Consider the following 17,708-nt stretch of genomic DNA (forward strand, 5'->3'; position numbering starts at 1 on the left):
TGTCTGTATTGATATGCATTTAAAAATGAAAACAGTGAGATAAGTCTCCAGAATGGCCCCCCCATGGCGACATTTTTTAACCCAATGCGGTCCCGACTATCAACACTTGCCCATCCCTGCGTTATAGCGTCACGGTAACTAGAGAGGCGGGCAAATTCAACAGCACTCAGTCACATCTGTTTGTGCAATTCTCTCCGTTTGCAAGTTCAGCACTAGTAATTCCGAAATCTAATCCCACCGAGCTTGTTTAACTGAACATGTTCAGTGTTTAAGCAGACGTGCAAACATTGAGTCATTTTGCCGGATTTTATATCACACACCGCAAAATATCGGTACAATTTGCAAAGGAATACTGGAGAAAACACAGGACATCTGAATGGATCGAGTCACAAATTGGAGCATCACTCACGCTTGGTCCTGTTAATCCCTTTTCGCCTTTCTTTCCGATGTCGCCCTAAAAAAATAGAGATGTTTTCACAAACAAATCGTTGCCTTTCATTTAGAAAGAAAACATGCAGACACTCACACTGACACCTTTCGGTCCTGGAGTTCCTGGATAGCCTGCGTCACCTTGAACACCCTAAATCAAAAGAGTCAAGGTCAACTTTTGAAAATGCTGCATATAGTCTGAGGAGTATGGTGGGTGGATTCCTTAACCGCTAGGGTCATATAGGGGGAGCATTCCCTGTGGTGTATCATGGGCTAGTACAGCCTGGTGGTACCCATCTCTCTCCAGACTAACAATATTTCCACCCGGTCTCAAACTGAGGACCTCGGGTATGATAGGCGATTGCGCTAACCACTGCACTACAGAAACACTGCATATAGTCTAGTAAAGCTAATTAAAGCAACTAAAAACCCAACAATCAAGAATCGTATGGCTTTGTCAAGCATCCCCTAAATTAAACCCAAGCACCCCCAAAACCTTAGCATTTTTAAACCTTACACCTCCTTTAGTAAAGCCTTAAATATGATTTAAAAAATACCAAACAAAAAAATAGGATAACAAAAGAAAATCAAAACAAAAATTTCAACACAATCCAACGTCGAAAAATAATCCACTGCCTTGGAATGGTTCAGTCCATTTGATCCCTAGCACCGCTCTCACTCCTCTTTCGCTCGGCTAGTGTCACTTGCGGCATAGGGACGGAGTCTGTGGGGCCTCTGTTGTATTACGGTGAGTTTGTTATACAGTGGTTATGTCGAATAACTGTTTTATCACCCGATACCCTGACTTTGTGTTCTTAGTCCTCAACGATATAATTCAATGCTGCTATAATAAGAACTCCTTCTTTTAGCTGCATTGAATCTTAGTACCACCAAGTGTAATGTGATGTTCACAAGTGGGAAGGGACACTCCTTAACAGTGTCGAATGATACAAAATCACTTAAAGCGAAATTACTTTATCTTTTTACCAGCCAGAAACTCTAAACCTAATATCGCCCCTGGCTCTGTCAATAATGTTCTTTTTAACAGGAACAAAAAGACAAATATATATTGATATGAAAATCTACCCCCTGCCCCCCAGCGACCCCGCGACCCTACTGCAGATAATGGATGGATGGATGAAAACCCCAATAACATGAACTTTAAGCACTTAACACATCAAGTGTGAGATGGCATTCTAAATAGAATGCACTTCATTAGATATTAGGTGATAATGGCGTTGATTTAAGTATCACAAAAAGACTAAAATAACTTCAATATTTGAGACACAAAGCTTGTGAAATTTGTGAGGGTGTGGGAGGGGATTTAGTGTGAATCACCGCTAAATATTCAAGATGTCTTTCCATACCTTTGCAATTACTAATGATAAGGTAAAGACACTAACGCTGTAGTCTTCCTTAAATGTTGTAATGAAAACTGTATTTTAAAAGGGCCATTTAACTCAATGACACTATCATATGGGCCCCACTAGACTAAGACTAAGTTTGGCCATTTTTGTGTTACCCAGTTGTAGGGCCGTAAAGGCCTACAACTCATTATTTCCCGGCGTAAAATATATCTGAATCATGTGATGGTAATTATAATATATCTGAATCATGTGATGGTAATTATATTTTGTCCATATATTAAAAAAAGTTCAAATTGTCTGTCAGCTTTCTTTGATTGCGTTTCCCCTGGATGCACTATTTCCAGATGTGTGCTTTCATATTCAAGCTTTTAACCAATCACATTTCAGCCATTACTTCTTGCCAGGGTCAGAATCTACCAGGAACACTCAACAATCAGCTCTTCAGAGCATGAGGCAGAAAATAAGTGATGATAAAGCTGTTGGTTTAGCCCATGGGTTGGGAACCTATGGCCCATGAACTAGTTATAGCTCTTTTCATGGGTAAATATATATTAAAAAAAATCATATTTGCACATTTTTCCATCAACAGCATTGCCATTCCTTTGAGCAATGAGCCAAGACTTGTGTGTACTGAGAGAGAAGGTTCGGTCCAGTATATAAAGAGCATACTTCCACTACAGTTTGCAGTGAAGGTGTCACACCAACAGACCCAACAGACTTTATGATAAAAATCCTCAAAAAACCTCAGCCAAACACCTAGAGCAGTTTGATTGGGTGAGCGGTAGGAATAGGCGGAGCTATACACACAGAGAGCGTACTTTGCCCCCTCGCCAAGTGATGTCTGCACTGAACGGTGATAAGTCAGTATCCTTGTTTGCAGTATTTTGTCACTTTTTTTTACAAAAGACCCCTGCTTGCACCTTGTTTTGAAATTATCGTTTGTAAAAAAAAAAACGAAGGTCAAAATGAGCCTCAATGATTTTAAGTAATTGTGGGAAGTAGAAGTGTTTGAAGTGGTATATTTGTTAATATGGGACAAAGCTCTCGCATAAATTTAATCATGTGTTGAAAAAATGGCCGTTTTGCTAAATTTCTCTTAAAACGTACGGTACGTTGCTAAATATTTTGCTATCATGTCTCTTCGGGTCAAAATGTTCCTGACTGATGGTTTAGCCAATCAGAACTCGGAGTCAGCGTCTTCTAAAAGGCAAAAACTATGATTGGCTAAGGGGCAGTAACTGAAGTATCACAACAAAACGCGAACAAGAAAGTCCACTGCTTCTGTCAAACAGACTTTCTCAGCCCTTCGTCGAACAAAAACGCATGCCAGAAAATCGATAGGAGAGGGTCCATTTCAGCTTTATCTTCAATGGCGCTAAAAAATAACTTCGTAATGGAACTGAAATGCATGGAGAATCTGTACCACGGAGTTTTTGAAATCTTCTTTTGTTATTTTGTGAACAAAAAGAAAGATTTTTGGTGGAAAAAAATGTAGTTATCTTCCTAAAAAATTGTAATTTTATGGGATTATATAGAAGAAGCTGCTAAAGCTTGTTCTTGATTTTATTTCAATTATTCATTTTCAATGTCCCAATTTTTTGAATGGGAAGATTGATACTAGGAGCCGCTTCAGCGATGCTAGCCAGGGTTATTCAGGCAACATCCGGCTAAAATGACTTCCAAGGGGGTAAAAGCTATTTTGTTTCATTTACCTAATTGATTTTCTTTGTAACATAATTTATTGAAATTCAATAAATATGTTAACTCTGGGGCAGCACGGCGGCGCAGTGGTTAGCGCTTGTGCGGCACAGTTCATGTCATGGGAACCTGTCGTGGGTTCAAATCCAGCTCCAGACTTTCTGTGCGGAGTTTGTATGTTCTCCCCGTGCTTGCGTGGGTTTCCTCCGGGCACTCCGGTTTCCTCCCACGTTCCAAAAACATGCATTTCAGGTGAATTGGCCGGTCCAAATTGTCCATAGGTGTGAATGAGCGAATGAGTTGTCTGTCCCTGTGTGCCCTACGATTGGCTGGCAACCAATTCAGGGTGTCCCCTGCCCACTGCCCGGAGATGGCTGGGATGGGCTCCATTGGACCTGCCAATGAACCTGACATATGTCTTTGGAATGTGGGAGGAAACAGGAGTGCCCGGAGGAAACCCATGCAGGCACGGGGATAACATGCAAACTCCACACAGGGAGGCTGCAGTAGCTGGACTTGAACCCTGAACCTCTGCGCGCTAACCACTCATCCGCCGTGCCGCCCCCTACTAAACTATAAACTTATTATTTGATCCTTTGAGCCGTGACAATAACCAATTTTCCCAATAAAGGGTCTGCAACTGCAGAAAACTACCATCAGGTGGGAGCAAATGATTACTGTTTAATCTCTTCATTATAATGAAGCTCCTCAGTTCACTTCAATGGATTCTATGCAATGAAGGTCATAAAAGCCGAAACAGATCCTCTCATTATCTCTCAAAACTGACTGAAGCACACAAGCACACACCTTTTCACCAGTAAGACCAGGAAGTCCCACTTTGCCTGTTTGTCCATCTTCTCCCTATCAAAAAATATATGACTTGTAAATATTTCATTGCATTCTATAAATGAAAAAAACACACAACCCAAATGTACTTTGTCGCCTTTAACTCCAGGAAAACCGCTCACACCGGGAATACCGGCGACCCCCTGTCAGAGTGTGAAAAACATTTCAGTCAGGAGAATGTGACAAAACCGTTTTGGTTCAGAACTCAAATCCGACGAGGGTCCGGGAAGAGACACGACCAGACCTTGTCTCCTTTTAGTCCGGGGGCCCCTGTCAGCCCAACGCTGCCTCTGTCGCCCTGTTGAAATAAAGGTCTTGTTATTGGCTTCGGCGTGACCCGGACATGCAGGGGCGGCAACTGCGTGCGCTCAAAACCTGTTAGCGCCACAAAAGAAGCTTTAGTTGCTTGGTTAGGTACACAAAGAGTTAAACACACACAGGCAAAAGTGTTAAGGTTTTGACCTGGACACGTACCAACACAGTACTGTAAAAAACAAACTAAAATGTGCACCTGAGGCGTGTTCAGGAGAGTGAGTGATTGCTATCGCGAGCTATCGCTAGCTTCTGAACGGCCAGTGATTATTGAGCGCTCGCGTGCCCGAGTAATCACGGGAGAAAGACCGCTTACTTTGATTTCCAACATGGCGTCGACAGTGCAGAAGATGGAGGATCTCACCCTGACGAGTGCTGTTGGCGATGTAATATATCGTCTTACATTGCCTGGTAATGTTTGTGAACAATGCAAGACAGGTATGACCCTTCCACTGCGTTTAGGATAACCTTAACTGTGTCAATATGCGAACTGTCGCTCATATCAGCCAACTCGCTCAAAGCAAGCTGTAGAACGAAATCCATTGTACTGTCGTCGGCCATTTTGGATCAGTAAGGCAATCACAGTGAGCGATTACAAAACGTTCAGCAGTGCGCGGCAAGCGATTATCAAGAGACTACATGTCTGATCACTCTCCTGAACACGCCTCAGATTATAAACCGCACCCTTTTTTTGTAGAGAAAAACAAATGTGATCATACATAAACTACACTGGAACATCATCTGCATGTGCTAACATTGTAACAAGAGATAATCCCTCGCTAGAATTTCCTTGTGCATCGTAATGGGGATTCTGATTGGCTAGACCAAAGGTGTCAAACTAATTTCTGATTGGGGCATCGGTAGAAAAAAAACGCTCAGGGGGCCAAAATAGTAGATTAAAAAGAAATAAGGAAGGAAGGAGAGGAGATAAAGTGAAGAAAGGGATAGAAAGAGAGAGAAAGGAAGAGAACCAGGAAGAGAGAGAAAGTAAGAGACAGAGAGAGATTGAGAGAGAGACAAAAGAGAAAGAAAGGGAGAAAGAGAGAAGAGAAAAAGAAAGAAAGAAACATAAATAAAAAAAGCAAAGACAAAATAAAATGTTGATAAATAGAGAGAGAAACACTGAGAGAGAGATGAATACAGAAAGAAGAAAAAAGAAAAGAAAAACAGAGTCAAAGAAAGGAAGAAAGAAAAATAAATTAAGAAGGAAAAAAGAATGACAGAGAGAAACAGACAAAGAAACAGGGAGAAAAGAAAAACATAGTGAAAGAAAGGGAGACATAAAGAAACAAAGTAGGAAAGAAAAAAAGAATGAGAGAGAAATAGAGAAAGAGAGTGAGAGAGATATAAAAAATGGTGAGACTGACACCTTGGCGGGTTTGTACCGACCCACAGGCCACATGTTTGACACATCTTATATAATCTAAAGCAAAATGGAGGTTGACCTTGCACGTTGCGACCTTATGTATTGAATAGAGTATATGCAAAATCTGGAGCCCTGCTGGTGATCAAAGCCACTACTGCCATCTAATAGTGATTTTTTTATACTGAAACAATTCCCAAAGGTGGACAAATACACATTTTATAGTGTCCTGTTCAGGTGTAGCATGCACCTGTTCTCTCTGACCCATAGTGGACCACAACGCTTCATGGGACAATGCCGTACAAACTAATACCAGCTGCAGTTAATCATGAGGGTAAAAGAAATGCAATGGCATAGCAAAACCACTGGCAAGCTGTGTCGTCATCATTTTCAAGTGGACACAACATTATTTTCAATGTTTTCGAGCAACCATACGAACCCTGACTATGAGTGATTTATCGTTGAGCGCTTAACATTTTCCTTCCACGTTTTAGTTCCAGCACGTATATATTCTGAACACACGTCATTTCTTCGATCCAACATGAAAATCAAGAGATTCTGCGCTCGCAGGCATCATGACTTAAAACAATATCGTCTCACAAGGGGGATTACCCTTGTGAGTGACTCACTCTAAAGGTGCAATTAGAGACCATAAAAGGATGAGTTCACTCATACCCAATGCAACTCGACAACCGCAATTGCATTTTTCTATAACTTCAGCACAGCACAGGCTCACAGCACAATTTTTGCGCATTAGGCAATAAATTGGACACGGGAAGGAAGACTAGCACTGAGGCTAAAATGTAAAAGTGGAGAACAGCACAAAACATTCAATGCCGAGGGCGATTGTCATCTGAGAATTTGACTGGGTAGGAAGTAGAGGTAAGATCTTAAACGCGTGTCTGGATTTCGGGCTTAAATGTCAATCACCATGTTCGGGTTTTCTCTTGCAGACTATTTTTTTTATTCTTTGGTTCATTTTCTTTGTGTTGTGCGCCGGAAGATGGACACAGTCCACTTTGAGGGGGACTGAATCGGTCGCATGTATCCTCCACCGCTATACACAAAGAAAATGAAACAAAGAACGATCAGGGGTGGATAGTAGAGAGAGAAGCCCTGTTCGGGCCTTACAAATATAATATAAAAATGTGGGTTTTCTTCAGGCTCTGTCCCGAAATCAAGTTTGGGCTGGGTATCGGTCTGAATTTGTTTTAGGCATGATCTTACCTCTAGTAAGAAGTGAATGTTTTATTTGTTTTAAATCACTCTTAGTAAAGATTTAGCAACATGCAGTTAGTGACAATGCAAACCGGGACAAGAGTCCCATTAAAAGTCTCATGCTACGCCATAAGCGACAGGTTTACTTGCCTTCTCACCTCTTTCACCTCCACCAGAGATAAATCTGCCCTGCAAATAATTAATCAACACCGATTAATTATTATCGAGGCTGGCTGGCAGACGAGCCAGAAGAGACAGAAGGAAAGCATGCAATCTGAAATGACTTGTGTGTTTGCTGTTTAATTAATTATTCTACAATCGATTGTGCTTTGGGTTTTTTTCCCTACACTTTCTCCCTTTTCTCCTTTTAGGCCCGGAAGACCAGCGGAACCACGAAAGCCCACTTCGCCCTGGAAAAGCAGTCGATAAATTGAGACAAAATGTGTCACGGTCTAGGGAACGTTGGCTAAAGGACATCGGCATGAGACCTTTTCACCCTTGAGACCTGCACGGCCAGGTACGCCGGCCTCTCCCTGCGTGGAATCGAAAGCAGTTAAAAGAAAAAACTTTGAAGAGGTGAAAAAGAAGGTAGATCATCATTTCACCTTGTCTCCAGCGGGGCAAGAGCAGTTGTCATGACGGGCTCTTTGCTGCTCCGCCGTTGTGGGAGTCGGCGTGGGGATCGCTAAGGGAGGAGCCTCGGTCACGACTTTCTTAGGGCACTTAAAAGAGACAGTCGTTTGCAGCATAGATTAGCATTAATCTGGGCGAGATCCACATTGTATTAACTCATTCAATGCCCGGCATAAGACATATCAAGAGATGTATTGATGCTTTCATTAGCAAGTATGTTTATAGATTTGTTTACTAAACAATGGCTAGGTTCCTTCATAATGCTCGTTTCCTTTTTTGGAAAGAATGCGTTTCCGGCATAATTTTCACTTTGGTGCTTATTTTTTGCATTTGTGTTTGTGGATGTTGAAGCATCCATGGGCAAAACATTGAACCCCTAATGCCCCCGATTGCAGGTGAAATGGTGTGAAGCACATTGTAAAGCTCTTTGGGAGCTCTTCAGTGACTTGAAAAGCGCTATATAAATGCAGAACATTACCATCAGGGTCTAAACAATGGTTTCCATAAACACAAGGGCATTTTGCTTGCAAAAAACGTTTTTGCAAGAACACCGAACCCACATGAACTCTGCAAGGGGTTTTCAGCGCCTGAGATTTCCGGTGTCGTGATAACACATTTTAATTCACCATGGCGATAGTGTTCCTGCAGACGTGCATGAAACGTCATCCCTCTCTACCCCGACGATGGCAAAAGAAAGACGCTTGAAGCGTTAACTGTCCGTACTTATCCATATCCGAGCTATTTTGCCCACACTACTCCACTACACCTATATTTGCCTTCACACTTCAATTGCTGGATACAAGGAGCAAGAATGTGAAGTGGAGGCTTTCTCGATGTGTGGAAAAAGATCTGAAAGCCACAACTGCCATCTAATAGTAATTTTTCATACTGAAATAATTCTCAAAGGTTTGATACTTACTGACGAGCTGCGCCAAACCCTTTATCATAGCTTTTAAACCTCCTAAGACCTTGTTTAATGTGCATTTATGTCCCCATATGTGGATGTTAGGTCTTAGGAGGTTAAAACAAAATTAGAATAATATAATTTTACATTTTGCACTCAGGAACAATGCTTTTGAAAATGTATTTATTTGTACCACATCTGTCATAATGGAGATTGAAATATATTAACTTGTACTGTGGCATAGCTGTATTTTCATGTCATTTAGTTGTTAATGTATTTTTATTAAAATAAAATCTTACCCCCTTATCAGAAAATGTCCCACATTTTAGTTATTTTTGTAACTATACGATAGTTGTACTACAATGTATTACTGAATTATATTCTCATTACAAAAAATACATGATTTTCCCACACCGTCAGACAATGTTGCTTATTTTTAGTTTTTTTTTTTCTTCTATTTTTTTACTTCAATTTATGACGATATTACACTCATATTTCAAAAAATAATTAATATTCTTACCCCATTGTCATAAAATTTGGCTTTTTAAATTATATGTTATGTTTACTTCAATTCATAACTAAATTACACACACATTACAAACAATAAATAATTGCACTACACGGCAGAATTTTTTTCCTTTTTTTAAATTTCACGAGATTTTTTACTTCACTTTAAAAAAAAACACTCACATTTCAAAAATAATAATACAAATTCTTAGCTCATTGTCCGAAAATATTTTTGTAAGATAATTGTCAGATATTTTTGAGTGAACTTATAGTATATAGTATACTACTATCTTTGCAAAAAACGTGTTATAATACTGTTCTGTCCTGCAATGTTTATATATGAATTAATTTATGGTTTGGTTTTATAGCATGTTGTTACCACCATCTAGAGATGCATCAAGGTCACTGCAACTTTTTGTGTGGTCATACTAAAATAAAGGTTATGTTTTCAGTAGGCACAAGACAGAAGGCAGGTAGCACGCCATTTTCATGAGTCATTGCAAATGTTGTAATTTTGAGGTAGCATCGCCGGTAAGTTTCACTTAAATGTGTCTAACGACGTCTTTAGTATTTTGTGGATTTACGTTTTTTTGTTTATAATGATCATTTGTCCGTAGCGGTTTTTAATTCAATATGCTAAATACCCGCAAACACGGAGCTTGTCAAAATGGCGTCTGGGACGCATTTTCCTTGTTTTATACGGCTGACAGACACCATATGTACGTATTGTAATATATTTTTGTCTGTATTTTCAGTTTTACCCATTTGAATACCATTAAACCTGCTTGACACAGCTACGAGTGTAGAGTCCTTGGTAACAGAAAGGTGTTGGTTAAATCCATGGTTGCAAAGGCAGCATAAATACATCACATACAGCTTTCTTTCTCCCAACCTCTATGCAAGCATTTTTAACCAAATTCGGCCGCAGCTCACAATTTTGCCCACCCCTGCTTTAAAATTCCACGGATGTACTTACAGGTCCATTGGGTAAATCACAGCAGGTTTCCAGCTCAGCGTGTTTGGAGTCGCAGTATATAACCATCCTCTGGAGGTCGAACTGCACACAGCAAATGGACACACGGCAAAGGTGGCTTTATGTGCTACCAGGTAAACGGCGGCGGATCGTTAATTCTCACGTCAATGGGGACACTGTCATACAATCGTTTGCCAATGACTGTCTTCCCCTGGATGTCGATGTCTTCCCGGTCACCGATGGGTAGAGTCTGGATGTGTTTGCAGTCCAGGTAGAGCGACACGGCCTTGGCCTCCACGCTCAGTGCGATCTTGTGCCAGTTGCGGTCAAAAAGGTTGTCCACTTCTGAGTTCCTGAATACCACTCGCACGGCGTCCTTGGTCAAGCCCACTGCATTGTATTCCACAGCTTTGTTCTCACCGTCCAGCCTGATGGACACCTGAAGGGACAGGTATAGCACTTCTATTGGCTGCTATTGGCGCAGACTAAGACCTGGCGTGGCCTGTCTCTTCTTCTAAATACTATTAAGTTTTCTGATTCTAACATAAAATTACACAATTTTGAGACATTGGATCCATACCTATATCTCAATAATTCCAACAATCTTCCCTGTTAATGGCAATCAGCAAGTATAAGACCAGGTCACAGCCCCAATTGAAAGATTTGCCTGAACCTCAGCCTGTTTTTTTGTATCTTAAATGCTCGCTAAATTAGAAATAATTACCAAGGAGACTGCATTTTTTATTTTTATTACTTTTTACTGGATTCTAGAAAGGCTGAATACAAAACTGTGGAGCCTTTTCCATCATCTCATCTCATTAGCTGCACCGCTTATCCTCAGTAGGGTCGCGTGGGTGCTGGAGCCCATCCCAGCAATCATCGGGCAGTGGGCAGGGGACACCCTGAACTGGTATCCAGCCGATCGCAGGGCACACAGGGACAGACCACTCGCTCGCTCATTCACACCTAGGGACAATTTGGACCGGCCAATCCACCTGAAATGCATGTCTTTGGAATGTGGGAGGAAACCGGAGTGCCCGAAGGAAACCCACGCAAGCACGGGGAGAACATACAAACTCCGCACAGGAAGTCCGGTAACTGGATTTGAAGCCACACAGGAGGTTCCCAAGACCTTAGAACTGTGCCGCACAAGTGCTAACCACTGCGCAGGCGTGCTGCCCTCTTTTCCATCATGAAGTAGAAAAAGTCTTATCTAAGATAGTGTCTATACTTGTACTATCTTGGCCGCCCATCCATGCAGGTGGGGGGACGGGAGAGGCACAGCCTCTTCCATGTCCTTATCGGAGACTGAATGACGAAATAGCTGGTTCAAATGTGTAATGTGTGCAAGAGTGCTTTTAGCTAGGAAAACGCCAAAGCAAGGAAGTTCACAGCAACTTAGCAAGTCATCTCAAGTTGTCTATATATGTAATACCTGAGAGGCCTAACCTAAAAGATGAAAAAAGAATTCACAAATTAGCCATGGCTTTAGATTCTTTTCTTTTGAGCTAATGAAAAAACAGCTGTGGTTTGCCTTAGAAAGGGTTGAAAAACACTGATGTCAAGAATTACATTAAATTTTAAACAATTGTAAAGTTGATTTTGAAAATGATTAATGTAGTATTGATGAAGCATGTATTTGTAATCCATTTTTTCTCCCAAAATATTTGTAATATTTTTCCAATTCTATATCCCTGGTCATCCTGAAAGGGGGATTACCACTTCTGAGGTCCCTTTTCAAGGGTTTTTTTTCCTCACGCTGAGGTTTGGAGTTTTTCCTTGCCCGCATGTTGGTTTAAGATCAGGCGATGGTGTCATTGTAATCCTGTGCATTCCTTTGAGACATTTTTGTGATTAAGGGCTATACAAATAAATGTGACTTGACTTGTAAAAAGCTAGTTAAAAACAGGGTTACCTAAAAAACAGAACAATACCAAATTAAAACTATAATAAAAGATATTGGGTGAAGTTATATGAGTTGATCCTATCCGGAGTTGACCTCATTTGGCTGAATGCTGAAAATAGAGCCATTTACAATGTTTTGAAGTTCTCTGACCCACCTGTGGGATTCCGTATTTGTCAAAGATTTGCCAGAGGTACCAATCTTCTCGTCTTGAGGTTTTCCTGAATTTAAACGTGGTCACAAAGGCGTATTCATCCGGCAAGCCCTGAGGGTAGACGTCTCTACGGAGAGAAAGCAGACATTGTGTTACAACAAACAATAGCTGCTTGTAGACTACTATTATCTTCTCTAATGGTCCTTTATTAATGATGTTTTTCTGAGTCCACGCACAGAGCCAAAGGGTGTCCAGAGACCCTTGTATCATGTTTGATCTTATTTCTAGCCTCCATGTACATGCCTGTGAAGGTCCCGCATGAAGCCAAATGGATCTACGTAAAGTCCGCGTTGAGATACGTATCCAGGAAAAAGGTAATTTAGCGCATTGTCTTGATTAGTGTGCCATGAGACATGTTCCTGTGTGGCACAGTATAATCGTTTAATTGAATCCAAACAGTTATTAAAAACAAAATCTCTATATATAAAAAGTGTGCATTTTTCTGTGATGTAGTACATTGGAATCATGTTTATAACTAGTTTGCCTTGGAAGGAAAGAAGGAAAGAGTACACACTGTCCCTTTAAAGAGTTGTGTGTGCTGTTGTTTAATCAAATTCCAAGTCTAGTCCAATGAATGTAATAATAATATGAAACCAACTTGGTTTACTGGTTTGTCTGGATACAAAAAAAGAACACACAATTGTACTGGTTTTGGCCACCTACTCGGTCTGCTGTACAATGGGCATGTTACCGAGCCGGACATATGCACTCTGACCCTCGTCGATCCGGGTCCCCAAAATGTCTCGGACGCTGAAGTACTCCATCAGATCAAAGCCTGCAAGAGAAGGCAAGGAAAAAAATCAAATAAGCAAGAATACGTCACCGCTGCATTGAGGTCAAGTGAGGATTTATACGTACGTCAGTGGCCCAATTTCAGATGTTGGATGAGTCTCATAGCCAAAGGGGAAAAAAGTCGGTATCACTTGTGCACTCCCCAAAATGGAAGCTTTTTACGTGCACGTGTGTTAGCGTTTACTGTTTCAAGTGGCGAAGCCACAGACCGTATATTTGTGCCGTGTCGAAAGGGATACTCCTTTATACGATAAACAAATGACGTCTCTATGGCAACACCTGCTGGTGGCTCCTGTCCGTTTGTCTAATCCGCAATCCTTTTGTGGAATTGTGGTCTTTAAAGGGGACACTGAAAATATTTGGTTATCTTTTTTTTGCACAGCCTTTCATAAGTTTTGTTTTTGTTTTGGGGGTTATCCGTAGCGGTAATAGGGCAGACTCACATTAGCTCTAAAAACAGCAGAGGTGAAGGCCCATTTACACTTAATATTTACCATCCGGTTAACAACTTACCTTTTTTAATCAATGTTTTAGAAATTTTGGTTTTTATTCAGCTGTATTCTTTTTGAAAAGAAAACACCATTTTAGAGAAATGTAATTCTGGTTTTACGCCTGGGACGGAGACTGCCCTTTTAAATATTTTAAATAACATCAGGAGCATTATGGATTTTTATAAACTTACTGTTTTGGTGCTACTGGATCTACTTTAGATCGATCACCACACTTTATTAAATAGACTCAGAAACCTGGTGGGCATCTATTGTACTGTTTTGGACTGGTTTTAGTCCTACCTCACAGACTGACATTTCTTAAAAATTGTGTGATGGGATAATTGTAAATACATTTATTTACTACAATGTTAGGTTTGGAATTAGAATTGTTTCGATCATATAGGGTTCCAACAGTTGAGTAATGTGTTTTCATTGCATCAAAGAGCTGTGAACCACTCAACCATTCACCTGAGAAGAGAAGTTGCTGCATTTTCAGGTTTGTTTTTCTGTGGTCTGTTTGATGTTTCTTGTTTTACGATGTGTCCTCTGGCTATGTTAACTCTCCTCCCCCACTGACCCTGCGACTCAACTGTTTGCAATAAAGTAGGGGAGCTGTTTCAGTTCTGGTCAGATGTGAATCAGGCTTTGACTGTGAAGCATCTCCTCACGAGGAAACATTGGTGTCGTTTGTCTCTCTTATTTTGTGTTTTATTTAAAGATGTAAGGCAATAGACGTATTATGGATGCACGTTCTTCTAGAGACGATGAAGGTAAATGTTCGATTTTAGGCCCAATACTTTTTCATCTGTATTTGCTTCCCTTTGGAGATTTCATTCGAAAGCATAAAGTCAATTTCTATAGTTACGCAGACGACACCCACCTCGACATTGCCGTGTCCCTTGATGACACAAGTCCTATAGACACCGTTTTGAATTGCATTTTAGATATTAAGGCATGGAAGGCAGATAACTTTCTACAGCTTACTTAGAACAAAGCAGTGGTTTTAGTCATAATTAGTCAATGGACTACATTTATACAGAGCTTTTCAAGTCACGGAAGACCTCCCAAAGCGCTTTCCAATGGATATCACACTTTACCCATTCCCACACACACCGATAGCAGTGTCAGCCATGCAAGATGCATAACGGTGTTCATTGTATTGCCCAAGGACACTTCGACATTTAACTCAGAGGCGCCAGGAATCCAACCTAGGATCCTCAGTCCCAAGATGAGCACTCTACTGTCTGAGCTACTGCCACCCAACATAGGTCCTAAAAGTCTGAGAGAGAAACTTATACCAAAACTACAAGATCTTAGACCTTCAGGCTGTGTTAAAATCGTGAGCTCAATTTTATTCCTCATGAAAAATTGAACTAAAATTGGGTTTCACATTTGAAAAATATAACCCATTTCTTTCTTAGGCATACACCGAGGTACTGATGGATGCAATTATATATTTGGCAGCCTTCCCGAAAACAACATTGCCAGCTTGCACCTACTACAAAATTAAGAATATGTGTGGAATATCTCCCCATATAGATCCCTTTCCAGCCTACGTCATGACCAGACCACCTCAGGATTCATGCTCATTGTAGACCCAAAACTGAGAGTTAGAGCAACAGATTAAATAGAGCTAGGAAAGATTTGTATAGTGAGAAGCGTTTTTAGAATCACAATGTACAAAAACAACATTTCTAATAATAATAATAATAATTTCCTTGTATTGTCATTCTGTGTAACAATGTACACAGAACGAAATGTCGATTGCACCTGACCAGTTGTAGCGAGCCGATGCAGCCGCAGCCAACAGAGGGCGCCGCCGACCACTTTTTAAGTCTTAGGAATGACTCGGCCGGGGCGCGAACCACCGACCTCCCAGTCTCAAAGCGGGCGCCTTACCATCTAGGCTACTGAGCTGGCTAGCTGTTGTGTGTACGGTAGCATAAATTGCAACTTTAGGGAACACGTTTTTTTTTTAAACGAATCAAAGCAAACAGGCTTTTTCAAAAGCACTGTAGGAGCCTGTGGATGCAAGCCGTTAAAATTACTGACTGGACCAAGAACATCTTTAGAAACGTCCGCGTTTGCGGTGAGCATTTCATGTCTGGTAAGTTATTGTGGCATTTTGGACTCATCAAGAATGCTAAAGAAATGCAAAGGTCAAATGAAACTACCAGAAAGCAGTGTTGGCGTCATTTTTAAGCTGACTTGTTTTATTCGTGTTCATTTAATGCATGGACTATGGAAATGGACTGCAGAGAAACTTGGCAAAAATGTCAAGCATTTACAAGCACTTCACCAAAGTTTAGGCACTTCTCAGACACAACATTGAAATCCAAGGATTTCCAGCACCCGTACAAACCCTGTAAATAATATGTTTCCAATTTCCTTTGAGAACATGTAGTCCTGGCCTTTACAAAAGCTAAAAATGACAAATGCTTCCAGCTGTCGTATTTAACCCTATTCCTCTTTGTAGGCGCATATCGGCATAACTCGCCGGCTTGCATCGAGCATGAGCACCACGCTACCTCCCTTGTGGTCGTTCGGAGACTCTCGTTGCGGAGACTTATAATTTAGACTGAGGATGTGTGCCGTATAATCAAGTCGCAAAGTTATTTTGGACGACTCGGAAAACTTTCAGTGGGGAGCAAGCGAATCTGCTGGAAACGCAGGATGAGTTCATGCACCGGTAGGGCGCGGCGAGTTTTTTTTTATATGGGAGTAGATATGAAGATTTCCGATCAAGCGATAGGGGTCCACATAGAATACGTATCCTTAAAAGAACTGAAGTATGTTGTCTCAGTAGTGGCCACGATCTGATAAACTGATCACAGTTAGGTTAGTGGTGTCAAGCTATTTTGAGCTCAGGGCCACGTGATAGAAAAAAAAAAACATTTTACTGCCAGATTGAAGTGAATAAGAGTTAGAGACAGTAGGAAAAATGTTAAGAAAGAAGAAGAGAGAAAGAGCGGCAGAGAGAGAGAGAGAGAGAGAAAGAGAAAGAAATGTAGAAATGTACAGAGAAAAAAAGAAAGGACAAAAAAAAGACAAAGAAATAGAGCAGGAGAGAAATAAAGACAAATAGAGGACAGAGAAATAGAAAAATATAAATGTATAGAGCAGGAAATGGATAAAGAAACTGAAAAAAAGAGAAAGAAAAAAGAGACAGAGATAAAGAAAAAGAGAGAGACAAAGAAAGAGAAAATTAGAGAAAGAAACGAATGAGAGAAAGAAAGGGAGTGAGACAAAATAAAGAGAGAGAGACAATAAAAAAGAGGGACAAAAGAGAAGAAGAGTGAGAAAAAGAAAGAGAGAAAGGTGGGGGAGAAAAGGGGGGGAGAAAACGAGAAAGACAGGGGGTGAGAGAAAGAGACAGAGACAAAAGAACAAATGAGAGAAAGAGAGGACAAAAAAGAAAGAAAGAGAGTGAGTGACAGACAGAGATAGAGAGAGAAAGAGAAAGAAAGAAAATACAGACAGAAATACAGAGTTATTGTGTTGTAAGTGGCTTGGCCTAGCCCGGCTTTACATGACATCCAAGGGATGGACATATCTAAACCTACAGTCTGTTTTTCTCTTGCACTCCTCTCAGCGTCTTCTGTTTACAGTCCCGATCTGGTCTGCTGGCTTGACAGCCTTGCATTAAGTCTTCTCTCCGTTGCTTCTTTGCAAACTCATCAAAAGTTGGCACTAAAAAATCTACAGGAAAGTCATTCCAATTCAAAGTTCTGAGCTGTTTTCTTTCCTGACAGGGGGATTGATCGGAATGTTTGTGTGGGGATGTTAAATCTCATCATTGTTCTATGCTTGGTTTATTCCGGGTATAGCAGTAGAGGGAGAGTCTCTTGGCAGCTGACTTTAGGGAAATGCAGAACAGTCAACCACAGAGCAAGAGACCGACACACATCCTTATGATAACCACACACTAAAAATGAAATAGATTGGAGAAAATTAAGTAAAATGTACCTGTATTTTAGAAATGTCCGATCAGAAAATCATGAGACAGTGTTGTTGTACCCATTCATTAACGTCCCACAAACTCATTTGATGTAAAAAAA

General features: G+C 40.8%; 1 protein-coding gene across 1 annotated transcript in view; it reads right to left on the bottom strand.

The window, feature by feature from the left end:
• The window catches only part of col22a1 (collagen, type XXII, alpha 1), a 60,922-nt gene that overhangs the window by 28,856 nt on the left and 14,358 nt on the right, over positions 1 to 17,708 (bottom strand). The window contains exons 4-16 of the mRNA XM_088329002.1: positions 13,031 to 13,142; positions 12,311 to 12,434; positions 10,414 to 10,689; positions 10,254 to 10,334; positions 7,839 to 7,955; positions 7,722 to 7,766; positions 7,581 to 7,643; positions 7,384 to 7,422; positions 4,585 to 4,638; positions 4,430 to 4,483; positions 4,302 to 4,355; positions 527 to 580; positions 410 to 454 (exon numbers count right to left, since the gene is read on the bottom strand). Coding sequence (XP_088185128.1) covers positions 410 to 454; positions 527 to 580; positions 4,302 to 4,355; positions 4,430 to 4,483; positions 4,585 to 4,638; positions 7,384 to 7,422; positions 7,581 to 7,643; positions 7,722 to 7,766; positions 7,839 to 7,955; positions 10,254 to 10,334; positions 10,414 to 10,689; positions 12,311 to 12,434; positions 13,031 to 13,142 — 1,118 coding nt within the window. The remainder of the gene's footprint in view (positions 1 to 409; positions 455 to 526; positions 581 to 4,301; positions 4,356 to 4,429; positions 4,484 to 4,584; positions 4,639 to 7,383; positions 7,423 to 7,580; positions 7,644 to 7,721; positions 7,767 to 7,838; positions 7,956 to 10,253; positions 10,335 to 10,413; positions 10,690 to 12,310; positions 12,435 to 13,030; positions 13,143 to 17,708) is intronic.

Source organism: Urocampus carinirostris, chromosome 2 (assembly GCF_059441175.1).
Source record: "Urocampus carinirostris isolate Australia breed hairy pipefish chromosome 2, RoL_Ucar_1.0, whole genome shotgun sequence".
NCBI classification, from domain to species: domain Eukaryota; kingdom Metazoa; phylum Chordata; class Actinopteri; order Syngnathiformes; family Syngnathidae; genus Urocampus; species Urocampus carinirostris.